Below are 24865 nucleotides of genomic sequence, written 5' to 3' on the forward strand. Positions count from 1 at the left end.
AATTATGGTACACAGAAGTAGCCATCTGTACCAGCTGGTCTAATGTTTTGTTGCCCTCGGCCACCAGCTTTTGAAGTTTCCTATGAATGTCTGGGGCTGGTTGAGTAAGAAATTTATATCTTAGGAGGACCTCCCCGACCTGCAACTCAGGATCCACTGTGGTGTGTTTTGTAATGGCCTCTTTTAGATGCTGTAAGAAGGTGGAGGATTCATTGGGAATAATAACCTGGGAGTAATTAAAGGGTTTGACTCTAACCCTCTTTAAACCTTCAATGGTGAGGTGAATGAAATAGTGTCTAGTCCATTCATCAGCCTAACTTCGGGATCCCATCCAGGATCCGTCCTAGGAAGCACTTGGGCCCCAGTTGGGACTCTGGAGTCCTCAGCTTCCCCTTTTAGGGGTGCGGGCTTAACAGAGGACTTTTGTAGGTGATAATCATTGCCCACCTGAGTGGCCTGATCAAGGACTCTTTGTTGCTCCAGGGAAGTAAGGGTTTGATCTGGGAACAGCATGACATCTTTCCAAGTTCAAGAGTTTGGATAACAGTAATAAAGGCTTGAATGTATTGGTCTGGGTCATCAGTAAAACTGCCCAAGTCCCATTTAATTTCTTAAGGTCACTTAATCTGAAGGGGACATGGATTCTTTCTGGGCAGCCACCCCACTGCCTAGGAACTGGCTGGAGGGGATAGTGCCTGATGGCTACTGAGTAAGGAGGCAAGGGAGTCATGGGGGTGGCTCTGCCCCCTTAGAGTGGGGGAGTGGCTTTCTTAGGGGTAACTTGAGGTGTCTTAGAGGTATCCCCTTCTTTAGGTATATTTTTACAAACCATGGTCAGGGTTTGAGTACCTCCCTTACACTGTTTCACCCATTGGGGATGTTCTTTAAGGAAAAAGAACAGCTGCACATAGAGGATTTCTGTCCATTTGCCCGCCCTCTTGCAAAACAAGTCTAACTGGAGAATAGTATTGTAGTTAAGAGTCCCACCCTAAGGCCATTTTCCTGATCTCCAAGGGGATGTTGGGTCTGGCCTGAGTGCAAAAGAAAATCAAAGCATTTTTTCAAAGATTGTCAGGATCAATTCTCCTTCCAATGTTTTAGCAGGCAGGCCAGGGGAGATTCCTCTGGAATTCAAGAGGGGGAAGTTCTTATCTAGAAGAAGAACATGTGGTGTACAATGGAGGGGGCATTCCTATTTATAGGTGTCCTATTAAAGAAATCCCTCCCTTTGGAGAGCATCCTCTCCCCTCTGTTTTGTCCCTTCTGCCATCTGTGACCAAGACTGAGGGAAAAGCTAAAAGAGCCTTCCAGGTTTTGGTCACTTTACTGTTGTGGCCCTGACCACATGTGACCCTGTCAGCCTTAAAGCCCAAGTGCTTATAATGTCTCCAGTTAGTAAAGGCATCTAGTTCAAAGACAACTCACTGGAGGAAGGGCTCAATGAGAGACATAAGGGCACAGGAGGTCAGGGGGTGTTGGGTGAGCCTAGAGGGTCAGTTGCATCTTCTGGAGAAGACTGCGAGGAAAGGGTGTGTTTTTGGAAAATATGATCTCCCATGCACTCTGGGGGGGGGTGGACATAGGAGAAAACCCAAGTAGCATGTGCCATAACAATAGTACAAATACATTCCCTGGGGCAGTCCTGAAGGGTAAAGATGGGGCAGAGGGGGTGTAAGGGAGGATAGTGCTTAATGAGGTGTCATAGAAACCCCCCAAATTTGCACTCAGTCATGGGGGCATACATCATCCAAGGAAAGGTAGGGATTGAAAAGGGCAAGGAACCTCCTGAGGGCAAAGATGCTTTATTATCTCCCTACTAAATGAAGGCATGGTGTCCTCCCATATGTCCCTGATGAAGGTCACTCAGCATTGTTGGGGGCAAAAGGGCCATTGGGTCATAGTGTAGAATTTTGAGAGAGACAAAAAAACCTGGCAGCCGGGGGGATTCAGACCCACCCATGTGGCAGTAGGGCCATATAAACCCTGGGACAGTCTCAGCACATTGCACTCTGAGGAGGAATGCTCTGGATTCTGCTGGAAGACTTAGTGGGCTTGAGAAATTCCCCCTCCACTTTCAGGAGAAACTTCCCTACTGACAGCAGGAGTAGGCAGCCAGAGAGTTCTGCTTTTGGCTACTCCACAGCAGGAGGGCTTTCCCAGTAAGCAGAATCTATAGGAGTGCCGGACGATCATGGTCACTTCCCAGGCAGACTGTCTACAGTTAGGCACGGTCATACTGACCTTTCATCCTGGAGAGAAGAGGGTCCCTTTGTGGTTGCCAGCCTGTCACGGGTGTGAGATGTCACGGTGTTCTTGCTCTCAGAACACTCTCAAGAATAAGAGTTACAGGCAGGAAAGAAACTTTATTGATAGAGAAAGGCTGAGTGGAGAGACACACAGCAGGGTTCAGAAACTGGGTGCCCCCTGAGTGTTGGAGTGGGTGGATATATATGTAAGGCTTCTACCCTAACCTAAAGAACAGTTTGTAGTGGAATCCTATAAGTCCATTCTTGGCATGTACACTGGCCTCCTATACCTCCTGGTCCTCTGGCCAAGCTGGTTCTCTCTGCCTCTCCCAGGTCACGGGGGCTTCTGCGTTCCTAAGATGTCATGGGGCTGACTTATGTTATGGGACTGCTACATAACCAAGGAGCTGGGTGAGGGGATCAGTGGAGGCAAAATTGTTAAGAAGAAACAGTCAAGGTTGAATTCTTACTGAACACAGGCCAAAGGACTTAGATAGCTATCCAGGCTTAGGAATAAGGAACTTGATCAGATATCAAGGGTTGATCAGCTATCAAGGATGGGAGGTTTCCAGCCAAGATGCCCCAGCACTGACGAATGGATTAAGAAAATGTGGTATCTATACACAATGGAATTTTATGCAGCCATGAAGAAGAACGAAATGTTATCATTCGCTGGTAAATGGATGGAATTGGAGAACATCATTCTGAGTGAGGTTAGCCTGGCTCAAAAGACCAAAAATCGTATGTTCTCCCTCATATGCGGACATTAGATCAAGGGCAAACACAACAAGGGGATTGGACTATGAGCACATGATAAAAGCGAGAGCACACAAGGGAGGGGTGAGGATAGGTTAGACACCTAAAAAACTAGCTAGCATTTGTTGCCCTTAACGCAGAGAAACTAAAGCAGATACCTTAAAGCAACTGAGGCCAATAGGAAAAGGGAAACAGGTACTAGAGAAAAGGTTAGATCAAAAAGAATTAACCTAGAAGGTAACACCCATGCACAGGAAATCAATGTGAGTCAATGCCCTGTATAGCTATCCTTATCTCACCCAGCAAAACCCCTTGTTCCTTCCTATTATTGCTTATACTCTCTCTACAACAAAATTAGAAATAAGGGCAAAGTAGTTTCTGCTGGGTATTGAGGGGGGGGAGAGGGAAGGGGTGGGGGCAGGGGGGAGAAATGAACCAAGCCTTGTATGCACATATGAATAATAAAAGAAAAATGAAAAAAAAAAAAAAAGGATGGGAGGTTTCTTGCTAGGATTGGGGCAGGCCAAAGACAAGACTAGTGCTAAGATCAAGGCCTAGTTAAAAGAGAGCTTAGAAGAACCTGACTAAAGTTTGCTCAAAGAATGAGTGTTTGTCACTCATTTGTTGGCAAAACCTGACTTGAGCTAATGTAAAGCTTTGTGTAGTCTTTATGATTTAGTGTTAATATTTATGAACTTACTGTATTTATAATATGTTTGCTTTATAGTACTCTTCTTAGATCTCACTAGGGGTGCCATACAATATAAAAGTGCTCATAGTTCTTTTTTCTTTTTTGAGGGGAGGAATAGGTTCTCAACTTTGCCTTGAGTTCCTGAGCTCAAATAATACTCCTGCCTCAGCCTCTCAAGTAGTTGGGATTATATGCATACACTACCATGTCATGTTCAGTTCTCATAATTTATTACCATTGTAAAATCAAAAAAATTCTGAATTCCAAAACCTAGCTGGTCCCCCAAAGGATTTGGATAAAGGATTCTGGACTTGTTATAAAGAGAGTAGCATATACAAAGCAGAAGCAAAATACTAAATTTGAGTATTGAAATCATTCAAGGTTTGAAATAATTCATAAGCAAAATCTCCTGCATTAGATAACAATCATCACATTCTTTCTGTAGGATTGAGCAGTTGATAAGTGAACATGAAGTTGAAATAACAGGACTAACCGACAAAGCTAGCAGTGCTCGAAGCCAGGCCAATAGTATCCAAAGTCAACTGGAAATCATTCAGTATGTGATGTGTTTTCTGGTAATATGAATTGGTAGTCATTTATCGTCACTTAAAAACTATTATTTTAATTAATATTCTGGGGGGAGGGGCCAAAATAGTGTATGCATATATAAGTAAATATAAAAACAATAAAATAAAGGAAAGAAAAAGAAGGAAAAAATTAATATTCTGTTCTGTGATCTTTTAGAAATTGCTTAGTAATTAATTCCACAGAAAAGTAAAACTTTTGATCTTGGTGTGTGGCTCAAGTGATAGAACACTTGCCTAGCATGCAGGAATCCAAGGCTCAGCCCTGTAGTGAAAAAAACAAAAACAGCAACAAAAACCACCAACTTTTTGCACACTCAAGTGAACAGAAAAAATAACATAGATAATATTATCTGACCACAGAAGTATTACTGCAAGTATTTGGGGCTTGGGATTGGCTATCTTAAGTATTGCTCATATTTCAACTTATAAGGCACATATATTTTGTATATCTATGTAAATATACATATATGTATGCATATAAAATTTTATAATTTTAGCTGGTGTGTTAAGACATTTTGTATGGACATTTTCAATCAAATACAGAAGTAGAGAACAATAGTATAATGAACAGCTATATATCCATGACCCAGCTTTGACAGGCAGTTAACATTTTTTAGCTGAAATGTTTTATTTTGTTTTTTTTCTTTTCTTTCTGGTGCTGGGGATAAAGCCCATAGCTATATACATGCACTCCACCACTGAGCTATGCCCCTAACCTTGAACTGAAACTTTTAAGAAGCAATTTTGGATAATGAAAGATAATTGACCTCATGACGCCATATTAAATAATTAGTGGTTGTATCTAAAAGATAGGGTTCCCCTTCACTATCACTTATTCTTAGTTTACTGTTTGCTTTTATACCCTTTCTCAACTCTTCTTAGAGAACAAGCAAGAAACCAAAATTCAATGTATATGCGTCAGCTCAGTGACCTGGAATCTACTGTTTCTCAGCTGCGTTCTGAATTGAGGGAAGCCAAAAGGATGTATGAAGACAAGGTAAGTACAGATTTTGCTGCTGTGCTCTCAGAGACTATTGTACATAGAGTCAAAAACATATCTTAATAGTTTATTTAAAAAGGAGGAATCAAAATAATACTTACAAAGTAAAATCAGTAGATAAGCTAGAGTAGGAAGATACCAAATTATTTATATATTAAATTATAAACTATTGTTATATAAATTATATGCTCAAATGAATTCATTCATAGAAAAACATTTTTTGTATACTTGAATTAAGTTTCTAAGAAATAAATTGAAGGGCTGTGAATGTAGCTCAGTGGTATATGGCTTGCATAGCATGCTTGAGGCCCGTGGTTCAGTATCCAGCACCATAAAAATAAATGAGTAACTAGGACTATTTTAGTTACTTTTACAAGGGTTGGCTTTAACAAATACTTCATTACCACCTGGTCTATCCCCTACCATTCAGTAATTTTAGGGTTGTCTTCCTCTCTTTAGCTCCTAGTCATTAATCGTTATGGACTAGCAAACTGAATTTTAAGATTAATGGAAATAATTAAGTAAAAATAAAAGTTAATTAGGAAAATAAGTCTTCCTTTTTCATCACTTAATTCCTCTTAAAAGTAGCTAGCAATATTTGATATTGTTTCTATTCTTAATTCTTATTTTCCATAGCTAAAGAGAAGCTATTCAATGTCATTATCAACCATTTATCCAAAAGTTAGGTTTTTGTTAATTTCTGCTATTTTAAGACAGTAAAAATCCTAAAGAAAAAAAAAGCAAAGAGCTGCCATTCAAAGGAGCTCATGTTCTTCATTCCTTGTAAATGTTATCTATAATCTCCAAATTCATCTTTAGTCATTCTACCTGTAAGAGACCCTTAGTCTTGCAGAGACAACTTAGGTATAGTTCTAACTATTAAATTTAGACAGCTTCTCAAGTCTTAGTTATTTGGAGCAGTAGGTTAGAAGAAATAAAATATAAGGAAGCTCCTAGGAATCCTTTATAAAATGAAACTGATTCTATGGGGTAACAACATAGGGAAAAAGCTCTATAAGCAGCACTGATTCTTCAGGCATTTTCTGGCCTTTGGGCAGCAATTTCCACTGTTGCTCCTAGGTTGCCTCCAAGGGAGGGCACTGTTTTTTGGGGGTCAACCACGGAAATTAGACCTTGACTTTTAACTTCTGTACCAAGTTAAGTATGGAAAATGTTAATGTGATTTACTAAGTCTAAGCCATGAAGAGTAATATGAACTATAATTTTGGTAATAAATTTGGTTCTCTAGAGCAGTATCTTTCAAACATTTTTTTTTTTTTTGGTGGACCAGGGTTTTAACTCAGGGCCTTGGGCTTGGGCAGGTGCTCTACTACTTGAGCCACACTCTCAGCCCTTTTTTGTTTTAGTTATTTTTCAGATAGGGTCTTGTGATTTTGCCCTGGATCGCCTACCTAAAGTCTCCTACCTAAAGTCTGTAAGCTGGGATTACAGATATAAAACCACCATATCTTGCTTGTTTATTGAGATGGGGTCTTGCTAACTTTTTTCCCTGGCTGGCCTTGAGCTGTGATTCTCCCAACCTCCACCTCCCAAGTAGCTGAAATTAAAGGAATAAGCCACCATGCTCAGCCTTTTCAAAATTTTTGATCATTACTCACAGTAAGAAAGGTAGTCTATCTTATGATATGCTATACACATACAGCTGAAGCAAGTTTCATAAAACAACATTTACCCCATTACATGTGATGTGGCTGTTCTCTTCAGATGCAGATTTGAAGCTAATTAAATTGATCATGTGATTCACTGGTGGATTGAAATATGAATAACATATCCTCCTTTGTGAAACTCTTTGCATAGCTCTTAACCTAAGTCCTTTAGACTAGGTGATTTTAACCACTGCCACCTCCAAGCAGTCTTGAGGGACTTAAACTGCTTAAAGGTTAGACCCAAGAAACAAAAGCCCAGAGAGGAACATTTGTGCTTTTTTGCCTCTCTCAGGCCCACTTTTTGTGTTCTAGTTTCTTTTCTTAGGACAAGCTTTTCCCTTGATGATTGATAACAGGAATGTCCGCCCCCATTCTGGACAGACCAGTGTTACACACAGGACATGACTCCCCCTACAGAAAACAGAACCGAAGGATGGTCATGATTTCAATACACCACGGGCTGGGAGGATGCTGTATTACTTGGGTCTAGTGGAGGTCGGCACATTGGCAGAAGTGAGAGCTGACAATCGACGGTGAGAGAGGAAGTAGGAGAATGGTTGTGTTATACTCTGATACTCAAACCACTTTGAAAAGACTAAATATTCATTATTTATTGAGACACTGACTTTAAGCCTTCAAAAAGCCAAAAAGTACTAAATAAAACTTACTTATCTGAGTTTTCTTACATAATTTGTAGTGAATGTGCTTTCTATTACAGGGTCGTTTGGAAAAATTATCCCTTCATAAGCCTCACCCTCTGTTTGCTAATTTATATTTGGTCCAATATATAATATCAAGTCTAAATTAGAACACAGTGGAAATTTTAATAAATTCTCAAATGTCCATCTAAAGAATAAAAAAACAATTCCTGAGTGTTTATAAACATTTATGTCCTTGGCCTTGTGGAAGCATAAGTATTAGCCGAATGACGACAAACTTTTTATGTGAGGGGGTCATATAGATAAAAACATGACATTGGAATCGTCTTATTTTTCTGTAATATAAATAATGCATCACCAAGAATTTTGACAGTCTTACATATAAACGAGAGGGCAGCCAAGTGTGGTGGTATACACCTGTAAACCCAGCACTCAGGAGGCCATGAGTTCAAGACTGGCCTTGGCTACATAGTGAGAACCTGTCTCAAGAAAAGAAAAGAATAAGGAGGAAGGCATATCACTTTATCAATTTCAACCTAAATCGCTGAGATGTTAATAAAATACAGAATAGTGGCCCTAATAGAGTTGCTACCTATTTGATGGTTAAACTAAGTACTTTCAGTAGTAACTTCCTATAGTTAGTCAGGGAACACTGGATATGACTATCAGTTGTGTTCATGTAGAGTCAAATATACTCTGGCCTCAAATAGCATTGACACTTGGTATAATTGAGCAAGGAAGATAAGTCAACAAGGATTTCATTTCAGTGTTATAAAAATTCTATTGTTATAAAATGGCTTTTGTTTTAATGAATTGAATACAGAATCTAAAAAGCAAATTCTTTTGCTTAATTTCTTTCATTTTCATATATCTTGACTTTATATTGCTAAAATCTATGAAAACCTTAAAATCTACTTTCTTTTCCAGTGTTTCAGTGCATATTTTAGTGTATACTGGCTAAAGAACAATAAGGAAAAAATAAAAGAATAATATATAAAAGCTGTGATTAAAAGTGAAATTTGTGGCCGGATGCCAGTGGCTTATGCCTGTAATCCTAGCTACTCAGGAGGCAGAGATTAGGATCACGGTTTGAAGCCATCTGTATCTTGAAAAACCCTTTACAAAAATAGGACTGGTGGAGTGGCTCAAAGTGAAGGCCCTGAGTTCAAGCCTTTGTACCGCAAAAAAAAAAAAAGTGAAATTTGTAGGCTAGAGACAGGTTTAAATGGTAGAACACCTGCCCAGCAAGGGCAAGACCCTGGGTTCAAACCCCAGTACTGTGTGGAAAAGAAGCTTTAAGGGCATATTAATAGTATAAATCAATATTTTTATCAGATACAGTATTAGTGATTTCTCCTGAGATCAGATTCCTTCGTTTTTAAAAAAGTGTTTATTATTTTAAAAAATTGATGACAGGTCTGAACAAAAGTTTTACAACTAGAATGAATACATTAAGAGAAAACTTGTTTAGGAGAGTAACATTTCTTCTCAGCTTAACAAAAGTATTTTCATACTGATGAAAATCTTAGATGTAGCTTTCATAGCTGACAAAAGTGTGTTACTGTAATGTGTTTTCTATTCTTCTCTTTCCATTTTAGGAGAACCTCCAGAATATTCCCCTTTATGAATTTGGACCAGTAGAAGCTGTCACTATTGGCTCTGTAGATTTGGCTATACTCTTTTAACTTTTGCTTTTTGACAACAAAAATAACTCATGATCTTGATTCTGAGTTTATTTCTTCTACTTTGAAAGTAGTTGGGGCTGAGAAAGGGAAGATTTAGTAACACTGGCTGGAGCTAAACACTGTGCAGGAAGATTATGTGCAAATGCTTCGCATAGTTCTGCCAATGCATCTTCATGCTGACTGCAGTATCCCTCCTCATGCAGGTCTGTGTCTTTTTGAGCACAGAAGACAAACCAAACCAAAACAAAAACACCTTCATAAAAGAAAACAAAATCAAAATTCTATATGATTTGATACAGTTGGTTAATATCACTAAAATCAATGTGAAATTAGAATGAGACCCAGTATTCATTTGTCTGGTGATCCAAACCAAAGTGGATTCATAGGTATTGAAAGGGAAAACCAGTGGTGCAATATAATGAAAAAAAAAAAGGAAAAAAAAACTTTATCTCAGATGTCAGTATTTTTTCTGGACATTTAAAAAGACTATTGTTTGTTTGTTTGTTTGTTTTACAGCTGTTTGTATCAGCTCAGCTGCTACTGCAGTGGTTTTCCCTTTCACTCTCCATTTATCTTTTTGATGGATTAATTCATATGAGTGTTTTTGCTCTAAAAAGTGAATGGTAAAAGCAGAGCTATAGCGGCTGAGTCAGTACTGACAACTACAAAACTAATGTTCCTGCAGGGGTCTGGAGGAGCTTCTGATGCTTAAACAGATGGAAAGAAAAGATGTGGCCTTTTTCTTCTTCCTTCCCTTCCCCCTTCCTTTTCCTTTCTTATCCACCCCTGCATCTTTCCCCTCTCACTCCTTTTGGTCTCTTAGATTTCACCATTCTGAATGAAGTGTTCATTAAGAATTTTTTTGAGTGAAAACAGACCTAAAAAAAGAAAATTTTATTTTGAACCTTTAAAGATATATTCAGATACTTTCTTTGCTCAAAGACAGAAGTAGTTTATGCCAGGCTACAGTAGAAAATGTTTGCTGTAGTCATGTAATTAACTCAAATTGAAAGTGTTCTTATTAAATTTATAGCTCAAAAGACAGGTGAAAATATAGAATTTCAGGTACTGTTCTTGTCTTAAAAAAGTACTAGCATTGAAAGGAACCTGAGATATCATCTAGAATACTGTTTTAAAATTATTTGTGAAAAAATTGAGACAGCGGTTATCTGACAAAATTTGTACCAGAATGTAAGACACTTAATGCTTAGCTTCCTGGCAAACAGAATAAATATGTAACAGTAGAAGTCTTTTTTTATGATACTAGGGCTTGAACGCAGGGTCTTACACTTGCTAGGCTTGCTAGACAGGTGCTCTACCATTTGAGCTACTCCACCAGCTAGAAGTCTTAGTGTCTTTATGGGGTGTGTGATACAGACACATATATTGCTCATTCGTTTTCCTTGGGATGTTTTTATGTGTTTTTCTATACATATGTCCAAAAAAAGAGTACAAGAGTAAAAGTACTTCTTTTTTTCTTTGGGGGTGTTAGGGTTTGAACCTAGAATGTCACACATTTTAAGCAGGTGTTCTACCACTGAACTTCATCCTTAATCCCAAGAGTTTTTCTTTATAGGATTATTAGAGTCTAGGAACACATTTCAATCTAGTATTTTATGTGTACTTAATTCTTGGGAACTACTTTTTATATATAACATATATAATCAAAAACAAAGTCAGTTTAAATATATATCCAACATAAATATTAAAATCTCTTTCCTGACCCCTATGCTATGATACTATACTCTAGCTAAAAGTGAAACTATTTGATAGTCCTATATTAAAATACTTTAAGTCATATGTATGTGTAAATATATAACTTCTATGTATTTATGCTTATCATTTGTCAAAGAGACAGTTTCACATATGTATGTGTGCGTATGTAATATGATTATTGAATATATGTAGAATTAACCCATTAATATTTTAAATGAATATGGTTCAACTAACAATAAGCCAAAAAGTCATCAAGAAAAAGTTTGTCTTGGTCATATGTTCTGTAGTTAAAAAAGGTTTGATCGCAGTGCATCCTCCAAACTAAGTTTGATTCTTCACATGGATTTGGAAGCTTATTGAATTAGATGCCTTAGAAATAGGAAGAAATACATAGCATTTATGTAGATTTGAAAGATTTCTTATGACTGGAAAGTGGATGATAAAACAGTATGGTAGATAATCACAGTTAAAGATCAGGTATTGTTGTATAACACTTAACTGTCACATCATTGTAATATTTCATTATCTAAGTCTTGATATTGTATGGCTCAGCTAAAATCCAAACCCTGAGTCTCCAGTCTGAGATCTCAACTCAGCCTGTGCTATATCCAGAGGTTAAGGGCTGTAAGAACACTATCAACAGGGAGGCAGCCTCCATTCTCCTCCAGAGGTATTATAGGTGGGAACTTTAGGAAAAGAAATGTGAACTGCTTTGTTTGTTGTCAGTGATTCAGTACAATAAGCTTTCTCTCCAAACAGATCAGATAACTGTCCTGTCTGTGAGAGAAATAGACACTTGTAACAATCCTTTAAAATAGGTACTTGTGTTCCCATTTTATGGTTGATGGAAATGAGGATTGGAACAGTTAAATAAAATTTCAAAAAATATATATATATAATTATCCAATTACAAATAGAGTATACACATTAACTGTTAAAATATACTGGTTATTTATGATAGCTGTAATAACTATTGTTATCATTTATATTCAGTGTCTTTTATTAATGGAACTGATATTCTAAAACAAAATAGCTCTTCTGAGTATAACTCAGTTCATTTGTGTAGGGTCTACAGAATATTATTTATGCCACTCAAGCTTCTAAATACCAGATTATAGAGAAGATCTTCATAGAAGTTAATCTTAAACACAGGAATGAGATGTAATACAGACAACCAGAAATCCAACAGTACTACATATTTCATTTTGGCTAATTTCACTGGCTAAATTCTACATAGATTTTAAGTTTAGAAAACTTTGCAAAGCATGTCACATTAAACTTTTATTTTTGCCCCCAATATAGCACCATTTGTTTTCCAAAGACTACTTATTTTCTGTGACCCACTGACTAGACTCCATTTGATTTGTACTTTTCTTTTAGATAGAAGAGCTGGAGAAGCAGTTAGTCCTTGCCAACTCAGAGCTCACTGAGGCTCGCACAGAACGGGATCAGTTCAGTCAGGAGTCTGGAAATTTGGATGATCAGCTTCAAAAGCTGTTGGTAAGATTATGGTTTAAAGTATGAATGAGATCAATTCTGGAAAGTTTTCTAGCAAAATATTTCACAAAACCAGTTTCCTTTATAAAATTACAAATTTTTACAAACTATTTGTGTATGTGCAATAGAGTAATGTCATTCTAGACACTGCTCAAGTGTTGCATATAAAATGTAATATTCTGCATACTATTTTTTTTTCAGCACAACTGTTACGGAGTTAGATAAGGGATCTTCAGAGCAGCTATAATCTTGCAATTAGAACTGTATGTTCATTTTAAAGCCAAATAACATTCAAAACATATACAAATCTTGTATGTAGAAATTTTGAATAGAGGTTTAGGGGAATTTAGGGGAATTTGTAGAAAAACAAACATTAGGGGATGGTGGAGTGCCTCAAGTTGTAGAGTGTCTACTTAGCAAATGTGAAACCCTGAGTTCAAACTTCACTGCAAAATAAAAAAGAGAAACAGAATTATGATATGTTTTTGTAAGTGACTGAAGATGAAGGTGATTCTTCTGTTCACAGCCCAGATGCCTCAGTGCTGCCACTTATGAAGCAGACCTGTCCTCTAACAGGTATACAGGTTGAGAAATTTAGGGAAAGAAGTAGTACAGTAGGATAAATTTCTCTCCCTACCATAGAAGATCTTCTATGAAGATCTCCTGCCCATGCTAGGGCATCCTGTTCTTCTGGCAGATGGGCAGAAAAAAAAAAAATGACAATTGTGTGCCAGAGGCACTATTCGCCGTGGAAAAGACCTTTCTTTCTCAAACCTGTTGAGTGTTTCCCAGTGTTCTCATCCCTGCTCAAAAGCCTTCGCAATTAAATGTAAGATCTTCAAATCCATCTACCTTTTCATTCTCACTACCACCATCTCCTTGTTACCCTTTACCTAGAGCATGGACATCATCTCCGTGCAAGCATTCCTAATTCCATTTTCTCTCACAAAATGTTGCTATATTCATCTTTCTAAATGTAGTAGCTCTACTTGGATCACTATCCCACTCAAAATTTCTTTCCCTATAAAATGAGACTCCTTCCCTGTCAAGACTAACTGGCCTGATCTGGCCTCTGCTTATCTTTCTAGTCTTTTTTCTCTGCATGTACCCAGTTCCCCAAGCAAACCCCAGTCCCTCCTTCCTCATCTCCAAGCTGTCCTCAAGGTCCAACTCAAATGCCTTCCCGAAGCATTTTGATTTCCTTAGTGAGATTCTCTCTGCTATCTCTTATTTCTCTCTCTTTAATGAAAAAACACTCCCCATGTCTGCCTTTCCTTCCTTTTTTGGGTGATAAATCCTTTGAAGGTAAGTGTGTCCTTGTTCCTTATACTTTTGATAACTGAAATTTTCCAATGAGGTAATTCTGTTCACAGCTCAGATGCCCCTATTCTGCCATTTATGAGTCAGTGTATTGAAATAGTTTTTAATTCCTCTAAGCTTTTGAGCATTTCTTTATTTTACTGGAGCACACTTGATGTGAAACATAATGTCTATGTTAGAAAACTCAAGACTTAAAAACACAATGACTTTTAAAATCTTTTGTATTTCCCTTTTCATTGTATATTATTTGAGAGCTAGTCCCTTCAGATTGGTTTGTAATGCTAACTTGTGTGTGTGTGTGTGTGTATGTGTGTGTGCGCTAAGGGTTGAATCCAAGGTCTCATATATACTACACACATGGCTCTGCTGCTGAACTATACTCCTGCTAAAAATTTTAAGTTACCAAAACATTAACTTACTCTTCTAGGAAATAATCACTCTTAATCAGACCATTGAAAGGAATGAGACTCCAAAATCAAAGCTTTCTCAAATCATGTAACTCCAAGACCACATAAGAAAAATAAGAGTTTTGTTTTAACTATGTACTGCTAGGTGGGGGAAAAGCACTCCTCACTTCTTTTAGGCAGACCTACACAAGAGAGAGAAAGAGCTGAGCCTGGAGAAGGAGCAGAACAAGCGTCTGTGGGACCGAGACACCGGTAACAGCATCACCATTGACCACCTGAGGAGAGAGCTGGATGACCGGAACATGGAGGTGCAGCGCTTAGAGGCCCTGCTCAAGGCCATGAAGAGTGAATGTCAGGGCCAGATGGAGCGGCAGGTCAGAGCATGCACAGGCATGTGGGCTGTGCCATCGCCAGGTGGCCTTTTCTGGGGAGTGTATTTTATGTGCAGCAGTAGTGTTGTTCTTATGTGTATATGATATGTATGTGTATACACACATACGTATATATATGCATATATACACCCATATATGTACATGTATATACACACATGCCTAGCATAGCTCTAAAACAAAGCTATGGATTCTATGAGCGATTTATAAAAACTTGGTATTTATTTTAGTATTTTTGACCACACAAACTAAACATACTAGGCTTTATCTCATTTGTATATTTTCTATAGTGTGTAAAAACTAAACTCTCATACAGCCACTTTTTCATTTTCACCTAGAAACCAATAACCTAATAATTTCTTTTTTCTGCTTCAGAAAAGCTCAAATTATGGAAATCTGAGGAGCAGCAGGGTTGGAAGTCTACAACAGATTCGTTTTGGGTTTTGTTTTTCCCCCAGAAGATAGTTCCCCTTCCCCACACACTGATTGAGACTGATGAGTGCACTTCTTTTTGGTGCACCACTAACGAATATGGATTACCTTCTTAACAGCTATGTGCCTCCAGTGCTGGGTGGGTAACTGTGTCAATTACTGTCACAGAGACATAAAATACAGCCCACAAACATGTAACCTTTCCAAAATGTGAAAGCAGACCAAAGGGGCCAGGCTTGCTTTAGACCAAAGTAAAACCGTTTCCTTATTCTGTCACCTAATTTGAGCAGGAAGAAGATGAAAGGAACAACTGGAAGTTAGAATCCTACCCTTTTCCAAACAAGAACCAGAGAATGTGAATCTGTATTAGATAAAAGCCATTATTCCTTTTCCCCTCAGAGGCAGAATTAAAGGGGAGGTTGGAGGGAAATTGAAATAAGGGCAGTTATCATCATGCCTACCACTCTTTCCTCATCACCAGTTTTACCTGAATCTAAAATAGTACAGAGAACATACTCAGAGGAATTCCCAAGCTTCCTATCCTGGAAGCCATTATGGAAAAACAACATTATTTAATCAGTTTCTCCATTTGGTCTGACACATGCTGTAATTGACATAAGAAATGTCAATCTGGATTTCTGACAGCAAAGTGATATGAGTTAGTCTACCTAGACTATCAACTTCATGATCTCATGCTTTTAAGTTAATTTGTCATAGCTCTTGGGGCTACATGTACCTGTCCTCTCCAAGCCACAAAACTGTTTTCTTTGCCATCAGATGGCAGCGATTCAGGGGAAGAATGAGAGTCTGGAGAAAGTGTCATCCCTGACTGCACAACTTGAATCCACTAAGGAGATGCTGCGCAAAGTGGTAGAAGAACTGACAGCCAAGAAAATGACACTGGAGAGTTCAGAGAGGACAGTATCGGACCTGACAGCTTCCCTCCAGGAAAAAGAGCGAGCCATCGAGGCCACTAATGCAGAGATCACCAAGCTCCGCTCCCGGGTAGACTTGAAGTTGCAGGAGCTACAGCACCTAAAAAACGAAGGGGATCATCTCAGAAATGTGCAGACAGAATGCGAGGCACTCAAGCTCCAGATGGCAGAAAAGGACAAGGTGATCGAGATTTTGCGCCAGCAAATTGAAAACATGACGCAGCTGGTTGGTCAGCATGGACGAACTGCTGGTGCTATGCAAGTAGAAAAAGCTCAGCTGGAGAAAGAGATTAATGATAGGAGACTGGAACTGCAGGAATTTAAGGTCTGTACATCTTTCTGTTTGCTTAGCTTCTGAAATAAGCAGGTATGACCTAATTTACTAAAAAGAAGTTCTTGGTGTCTGTAAACCCTCTGAAATGAGTTGACATGGATATATGTGTATGTGTTTTACAAAGAATTCATATTTTTATCAATTCCAAAAGTAGTGAGTGGAGATGGGTGTTGTGGCACAAACCTGTAATCCCAGTACTTATTAGATGGAGGCAGGAGGATTGTGAGTTTGAGGCCAGCCTGGGCTACACAATGAGAATCAAAAATACAAAACAAAAATAAACAAACAAAAAAAGAGTGGGTGCTCCCCCCCCAAATGGCTCAGAATCATAAGTACAAAAGAAAAAAAAATCCACCTTCTCTGTGAAATCTTTCCTGATTCCACAATTTTGAGGTATTTTCTGCCTTTTCAGATATCTCGCACCAATTAAATAGTACATTATATTGTTCTTAGAATCTTGCTTCTCTATTTGTTAAAAAACAAACCCAAACCAAAAAAATAAACAAAAACTCCCTAACAAAAATAACAACAAAAGGCAAAATTCCCTTAGAATTAGACTTAAGTAAAAAAAAATGTGTATCAAGAGTTTAGCCTGGTTCCGGGCCTATATAAGATATTTAATAAATATTAGTTCCTTTCCTCTATTCCATTCTTCTGAACTTTATCATACTTTATTTGTACCTGTTATAACTTCCGTCACATTCTGTATGGCTGTGTGTATGTGTGTGTGTTTAAATAGCAGTGTCACTTTCCACACAGACTTCAATCTTCATAAAGCAGGTGCACATCTTATCTTTATGTTTCCTGCCCCATGCCTTTGTGTCTTGTCCCCAGAAAGTCCTTAGTAAATATTTATTACCTTTAAAAATGCTTGAATGCATTAATTAAACTTTTGATTTCCTAAACTTTATTTTACCTGTATCTCTGACTTGGTAATGAAGGTAAATCATACAAACTTTAGATGCCAGCAAGAAATTATTACCTATCTTATGGAAATAAGCATAAAAAGTTTAGAATTTTATATTGCTTAAGTTTTTGCTTAATTATATATATTTTTTAATGACCAAATTTGCCACAAAAGGGACATATCAGTGGCCAACCCTGCAATGAAAACTTTGGAGTAACTTGCATGCATGGCAGAACATGTTAGGAGAGAAAGAATGATTGTTCTGCCTTCTTGCATAGAAAGGTGAATTGCTAAGGTCATTAAGGGGACAAATAGAAGAATTCTACTGGTTCTTATATTCTAAAAACTAAGTCAACTTACTCCTTACAAAACCTTATAAGAGAGGCACTGTTACCCCATTTTACAGATGAGGAAGCTGCCATACATAGATTAAGTAACTTGCTGCAGAGTAGCACTGCTTTGAACTTAATCCTAGGTAGTACAAGAGTAGTTATTGCTATGTAGTAGTTCTCACTGAGGAACAGAATCACTGGGAAGCCTGCTAAAAACACAGACCTCTGGATCCCCCTCCCTAGAGTGTCTGGTTCAGTAGGTCTAGAATGGGGCCTGAGCCTTAGTGTTTATGAACTGCTGGTCCAGAGTATGCTCTGAAGATCTATGTTAGATTGCCTCAGGGGAGTGTGGATCACAAGGATTAGAGAGACCAGTGAAGGTATCAGAAAGGTATGAGGACTTAGACAAAAACTAGGCCGAAAGCAGGAGGGAAGGCATTTCAAGCAAGATATGAAGCTCAGTATAGGTTCACCTGGAGATGATGTGGGAGCTTTTAAAGGTTTGCAGTAGAGAGGAGGAGCTGACATGAGGTTTAGTCTGATATCAGTACACAAAAGTGGATTGGAGAGCACAAAACTATAATCTTCAGTTCCCAAATAAGAATCTGGAGCAGCTAAGGGAAGAATTGCTAAGAGACAGGGTTTCACCAAGATAGTGAGGTAAATGTTCAAACTTTATGTGACACCCACTTCCCTCCACGATCCAGCTGGGTAAGGAAGAGCAATTGTAGCCTTAGAAGATGTGGTTTCTCTTCCTTGTTTTGGCTCGGTATTGCACACACCAACAGCCAAGAAGCAGGGGAAGTCATCTCCTAGTATCTATGACTCCTCAAAGCTGAACCCTTTTTTGACAAAAAAGAAAGGACTGTATGTCCATCATCTGGTTCAAGAAGTAGAACAGGAGAGGCAAATGCCCAGGACATGTCATGATACCTCTGGCTGCCCCAGGGAGAGCACTCCCTGTTCCTCATTCCATGAGGCCAACTGGGCTTTGTGGAACAGTTAACAACAGTGACTAGGTGGGGTCTTAACTGCTCAAGTGGACAGTGAGATAAGCTTGGAGTCCCTACTGATCCTTTTTGAAATAGCTAAAAGTGTGTCACATGTTTACATTGCAACTATAACATTGGCCTCTACATTTATACTACTATTATAACGTTCAAACTGATTGGCTAGTACTGTATTATACTTTAAGGCCAATAGACCTTAAGTGGGAAGCCAATATGATGGCCCAAGAAAGGAAATCATCTTCCTGCCCCCTTCCTTCTTTCTTCTCCCCCACCTTCCTTCCTCCTTCCTCTTTCTTTGTCTTTTTCTTTCTTTCTTTTCTTTCTTTTGGTCTAGAGGTTGAATTCAGGGCCTTGTGTATGCTAGGCTAGCACTCTACCACTTGAGGTGCACCCCAACCTAATAAATCACTTTTTAAATGGCATTTACTTAGATCTAGGTAAGTTCTGTCCACTAGATATATAATGTGAGCTTAAACATATGTTAGTTTAAATTTTGTAGTACATACATAAAAATGTGAAATTAATTTAAATAGCATATTTTACTTTACTAAATATACCTAAAATATGATGGTTTTTAATTGTAATCAGTATGGCAAATTCTTGACCTATTTTACATTTTTAAGTTTTTGGAATATATACTTAGATATACTTAGAACATATCTCAAATTAGCCACATTTGAAGTGCTCAGTAGTTCCTTGTGGTTACAGTGTTAGTGCAGACTTAGGCCCTGGGAAGAGAGAATTTTCTCCTAGAAAGCCCTACCAACACAGGAGACCAGTTAGGAGACAGTCCTGGTGATCCTCCTGAAAAGTGATGGCAGTCTGGACTTGGAGGTAGGGCAGGAATTGGTGAACAGCTGGGTATTAGGGGTGAGGAAATGAAAAGGTATAGCAAACTTTAAGGCTTCAGACTTACTCATTTGAGTGACTAGCAGCATTCTAGCACCATAATAGAGAGAAAACACAGGAAGAAGTGCAGAGTAGAAAAGCCCTTTGTGAAGAAGAAATAGGAGTGCTGTTATTAGAATTAGCAGCAGTATATTAAGCTGGTAATTGCTGACAGTTGGAAATGCCAAGTCAGAGCTTCCAAATTTGTATTCCATTCTGTTCAAAGGAGTGGACCCAATCACTTTGAACCCTTATTGACTAAGCCACCAACTGTCTTGTTGCTCTTCCCATCCCTATTTTCCCTGTCCTAAGTGCTTCTGCTCCCATCCTCAGTCGCCCCGCTGTTTCATACAGAAGCCAGAGTTACATTTTAAAATCACTGTTATCACCAACTTGCTCAAACTGTTCAGTGACTTCTTAATCTCACTCAGAATGAAATCAGAGTCTTTACATGGCTTCTAAGACCAGCTTGATCTTGCCTTGGCTTACTCTCTAACCTCATCTCCTACTTTCCCCCAGGTTCACTCTACTCCAACAATACTGATAGCCTTTCTGCTCCTCAGACAAATTACCTGTGCTTGCTTGGAGCTCTCCACCCGGTCTCCACGTGGTTGCTCTTCATCTCCTTGAGATTTCTGTACAAATGTCATCTTGTCAGTGAGGCCTTTCCTGTGTCAGGGTCTCCAACACTAACCCCAGGCTTGGTGACTTTCTGAGAGAACTCACAAAATTGAGTGTTGAGTAATATTCATAACTGATTTAGTACAGCAAAAGAACACAAAGCAAAACTGGCAAAAAGAAAGGGCACATTGGAGTGAAGACTAGAGAAAACCAGCTGAGGGCTTCCAAGAATCATCAAACATACTTAATTCCCCCAGTAAGGAATTGTGACAACATATGTCAACTACTTCTAACAGAGAACTCATTACTTGTATGGGGGCTGGTCACTTATCTGGCAAGTGTCCAGGTTCCGGCCTCCCACTGATAGTGGTTTGCCATTCTTACTAGCTAGGGTGAAAACTCTAGTTTTTAGATATCAGCCAAGAATTAGCCTTATATAAGCAGACTTTTTCTAAAGACAGCATCAGGCCTGCTATGTTAACCCTTCTCTGCACACCTACTTAACTCTAGTAGCAGCCCCTCCCTAGCATTCATTCCTCACCCCTCCTTTTTTTTATTCTTGTTCTCATTCTCATTCTCTCTCTCTGTCTTTCTCTCTCTCTCTCTTTCTTTCTCTCTCTCTCTCTCTCTCTCTCTCTCTCTCTCTGTACTGGGGTTTGAACTCAGGGCTTCATGCTTGCTAGGCAGACATTCTACCACTTGAGCCACTCTACCAGCCCTTTTTTTTGTGGTCGGTTTTTTTTTTTTTGAGATAGGTTCTTAAGAAATATTTGCCTGAGGCTGCCTTTGAACTTTGATTCTCCTCATCTCTGCCTCCCTAGTAGCTAGGATTATAGGTGTGAGCCCCGGCACCCAACTTGTAATAATGTCTCTTACTTGACATATATTTGTTTGCTCCTTGTCTCTCTACTAGAGGAGGACAGGGGAACAAAGGCATTGGTTTGTTTACTGGTATCAAGGGCCAGGACTAGGGTAAGGTAAGTGAGGTACCTTGGTTGGAAGTCCTCACTTGGAGGCCTCACTCACCTTCCCCTAGTTCTAGCCCTTCTCCTGTATCCCCAACATGTAAAATAATGTCTGCTGTGAAGTAGGTGCTTAATTCATATTTTTGTTGTTTTTGTTAAAAAAATTTTTTATCAGTGTAAGTTAATTGTATAAAGGGGTTTCATTGTGATTATATTGCAACCTGCATACAATGTACTTTGATCATATTCACCCAACTATATTACTTTTTCTTAGCCACCCTCCCTCTTCCCCCTCCTTTTTTTTTTTTTTTAACAGTTTTTGGTAGGTTTCATTGTGCTATTTTCATACAATATGTATAATCAGTACATTTTTTGAGTGAATGAATATAGAATAGGAATAATGAAGGGGTTTTGCAAGTGACACTGGGAATCAACACCTAAGTTTAAAAGAAAGGTGATCTATTTCTTTTTTTAACCACTTATTATTGATGCCTTATAATAAAAACACAAGTTTAATGTCCTGAGAAATAATGAAAAAATACTAAACAGAATACTGATGACATTATTTGTTACTGTACAACTATGTATTTGTTACTTCTTTCTCTGTTCTTTGTATTTGCCATATATTTAGATTTTAAAAGATAAAAAAGATGCAAAGATTCGGGAACTTGAGGCCAGAGTGAGTGATCTAGAGCTAGAAAAGGTAAAACTGGTGAATGCAGGCTCTGAGCGGCTTCGTGCAGTGAAGGACATCAAACAAGAGAGAGATCAATTATTGAATGAGGCGAAGGCTACTAGGAGTGAATTAAACAGTCTTTCAGGTATGTTGCAGCAGTTCAAATTCTACTAAAATGTAGTAGTGCTGTCCAGTGAAGTTCAGCATGAACCCCACCACGAAAGAAGTGTCTCATCTTAAATGGCAAATATGCTGCCGTAGTGGAATGGTTCATGACCAAAATCCTAAAGTTCTCCATGAAGTGCTTCCATGTCTTATACTCCCTGTTAACTTTACTCATCCCTCAGAGTCCAGGAAATTCAGTACTGAGTTTCCAAGAGAAGGGTAAGAGGTATCCACATTCCAAACTTCCAGATGGAAAGCAGGTATTCAGCATAAATTATGTGCTGCAGTTTGCTTTTTATGGAAGTGGAAACCTTGAGTCCTTTGAGTCAAATACCTTGATTAAAGGTTTAAAAAGTGACATATGTAAATAGACTTATGCAAATTTATTGAAAGGAGAAACTGAAAGCCTTACATTAAAGAATGAAATGCTCCAGTTCATGATTGGTGTGGTATAGTATCATGTACTTCACATACACAGACTGTGCAACTTGAACATACAAAGTCAGTAACTACTGAGAATCTATTATGCCAGACACTGATAGGTCCTAGAAACACCACAGTGAAGCTCACAGACTAGTGGGCAGACAGACCTATCTAGAAAGGGTAACAGAACAGTGGGTGAGCTAAAGGGGGCAGTGTGCTGCATGAAAAGATAGGATGGTGGGTAGAGGATTAGCCTTCTAGAGGAAGTGACATCTGTGCTGGGTTTGAAAGAGGGAAAAGAATTTTTGGCAGATGAAAGAGGTAGAAGGACATTCCAAGCAGAGAGGACATTATAAGTAAAAACATGGAGGCATGAATAACATAATGTGGTCTTAGAAATATTAGTTGGAACAAAAGTACAAAGGAATGAGGGCTGCTTGAGACAGATAAATAGGTAAAGTCAGACAATGTGGAGCCAGCACAGCATATTAAGTAGGAGATTGTTGTCATCACATTTTATAAGACCATGTTAGCAGGTAAATTAATGAAAGCCAAGACTAAGGATATATAGACTAGCCACCTAAAGAGGACTTTGCAATGGTCCCAGGAATGTGAGGACTTGAACAAAGGCAGTGACCGTGAGAATGGGAGAAGAGTAAAGAATTTTTTTTTTTTGTGCTTAGTCAGGATTTATTGAACTGGATGGATGAATCAATGGTGGGGGTGAGGAGGAATGACACCATACAGCAAACAAAATGTTTAATTTGAGGGAAGGGTTTCAGGTGCTAGAAGGAGATTCTGATTTACAGATAGATGAGGAAAGAGACAACTGGGATAGGGTAGGAATATTGGCTATTCATGGGTATTCATTCTATCCTCTCAGCCTCCACATTGAATAACCAGTCACCAAGTCCAGTTCAACATCTTAATAGCTCACACGTTACCACCCTGAATCCAAAGAGTAAAGAATTAAGAATATTTTTGGAAGCTGGATCAGCAGGACTTAGTGAATAGAGGGGTTAAGTCTTGCAGATTTTTAGTCTGTGGTATTAGAACAAATGATATCAGCATCTGAAAGCGAGAACTAGAGAAGGAGCAGACATGAGGGCAAAAGCATGGGACATAAAGTGAGGCAGTTGGTTTTAGGTGGTCCTGGGGCTTTGATATGCAAATGTCTGGATAGATAGAGCTGGCTTTTTATTCTCTTTGTATATAAATCTACATCGTACATTAATAAATATAGTAAATAGATGAGTGAGTGTGTGTGTGTTTTCTAGTATAACAAAAGATGAGTTTGTGCTAGGTATTTTAATAGGTACTGGCGACAAAAAGATAAGATAGAACCAGGGGTATAGCTGAGTGGTAGAGTGCTTGTCTAGCGTGGGATGGCCTTGGGTTTAATTCTTGGCAACATGAAAAAAAAAAAAGAGACACATGGCAGTCAATTTAAAAATAATAATAAAGACACATGACATCCTCAGGTTACTTATAGTGTCATGGAGAGTCATCATAATGTGAAATCCGTTACGATGCATAGGTCATCCAAGAAGAAGGTTTAAGATAAAATAGATGAATAATAGTGGGTGGAGGAAGAGGATCCACTCAAGCACATTAAAAAGAGAGTCTGACAGACCCCTGGGAATGTATATGTACATCCCATTTCTGTAACAAGTGAACATGTAATTAAATGAGCTCTCTTCTACCCTCTAAAATTCTGTGATCGTTAATTACAAATAAAATATACTTCATATCAATGGAGTGGAAAAAAGTAACCATGTGTTATTGATTATCATATTGTATAGAGGACTATGAAGTCTTAAAAAGGAATTTTCGCAACAAAAGTGAAGAAATGGAAACTACTACAAATAAATTGAAAATGCAATTAAAATCTGCACAATCTGAACTAGAACAAACAAGGAATACACTAAAATCCATGGAAGGATCTGATGGTCATGGTATGCTCTATAAGATTTTTCTCTTTTTCTTCTGTTTTCAATTCCATTGATCTAGATTTATTAAAACATAAACCCAGATATATTGCCTCCTACCTCTTTACAGTACCAGATCTTGTGGGAAATACACAGCAGTATGTATTACTGATGTGTGTGTGCAGCAGCAGTTCTATTGAATATCTTTTTTAAAAAATTTATTTATTTATTCACATGTGCATACATTGTTTGGGCCATTTCTCCCCTCTAACCCCCATCCCCTCTCTGTCCCCGCACCCCACCTCGCTTCCAGGCAGAACATGTTCTGCGCTTTTCTACAATTTTGTTGAAGAGAAGACATAAGCAATAATAAGAAAGACAAAGCATTTTTGCTAGTTGAGATAAGGATAGCTGTACGAGAGATTCCTAGCATTGCTTCCATGCACAAGTTGTGTTACAACCCAAGTTGATTCATCTCTAACTGATCTTTACGCTAGTTCCTGATCCCCTTCCCATATTGACCTCTGTCACTTTAAGGTTTCTGTATTAGCTCCTCTGGAGTGGGGACATCAAACACTTTCATGTTTTGGGTTTCCTACCTATCTCCATACCTCCCGTATGTGCTCTCC

The 24865-nt window shown here is 38.5% G+C and overlaps 1 protein-coding gene across 14 annotated transcripts in view; it reads left to right on the top strand.

The window, feature by feature from the left end:
- Ccdc158 (coiled-coil domain containing 158) overlaps positions 1 to 24865 on the top strand; it is an 80293-nt gene that overhangs the window by 20551 nt on the left and 34877 nt on the right. For 10 of the 14 annotated variants that reach the window (XR_012435757.1, XM_074041966.1, XM_074041962.1 and 7 more), the window contains 7 exons: positions 4139 to 4249; positions 5163 to 5277; positions 12388 to 12507; positions 14408 to 14605; positions 15830 to 16312; positions 21676 to 21865; positions 24111 to 24263. Coding sequence is in view for 11 of the 14 variants with exons in the window: in XM_074041966.1 (XP_073898067.1) it covers positions 4139 to 4249; positions 5163 to 5277; positions 12388 to 12507; positions 14408 to 14605; positions 15830 to 16312; positions 21676 to 21865; positions 24111 to 24263 (1370 nt within the window). In the remaining 3 variants the exon portion in view is untranslated. Of the gene's footprint in view, positions 1 to 4138; positions 4250 to 5162; positions 5278 to 7259; positions 7481 to 9204; positions 9440 to 12387; positions 12513 to 14407; positions 14606 to 14995; positions 15192 to 15829; positions 16313 to 21675; positions 21866 to 24110; positions 24264 to 24865 lie in introns of those variants that run through there. The other 4 variants (XR_012435758.1, XM_074041970.1, XR_012435759.1 and 1 more) reach the window with 4 other exon arrangements.

The sequence above is a fragment of the Castor canadensis genome, chromosome 9, assembly GCF_047511655.1.
Source record: "Castor canadensis chromosome 9, mCasCan1.hap1v2, whole genome shotgun sequence".
In the NCBI taxonomy this organism is placed as follows: domain Eukaryota; kingdom Metazoa; phylum Chordata; class Mammalia; order Rodentia; family Castoridae; genus Castor; species Castor canadensis.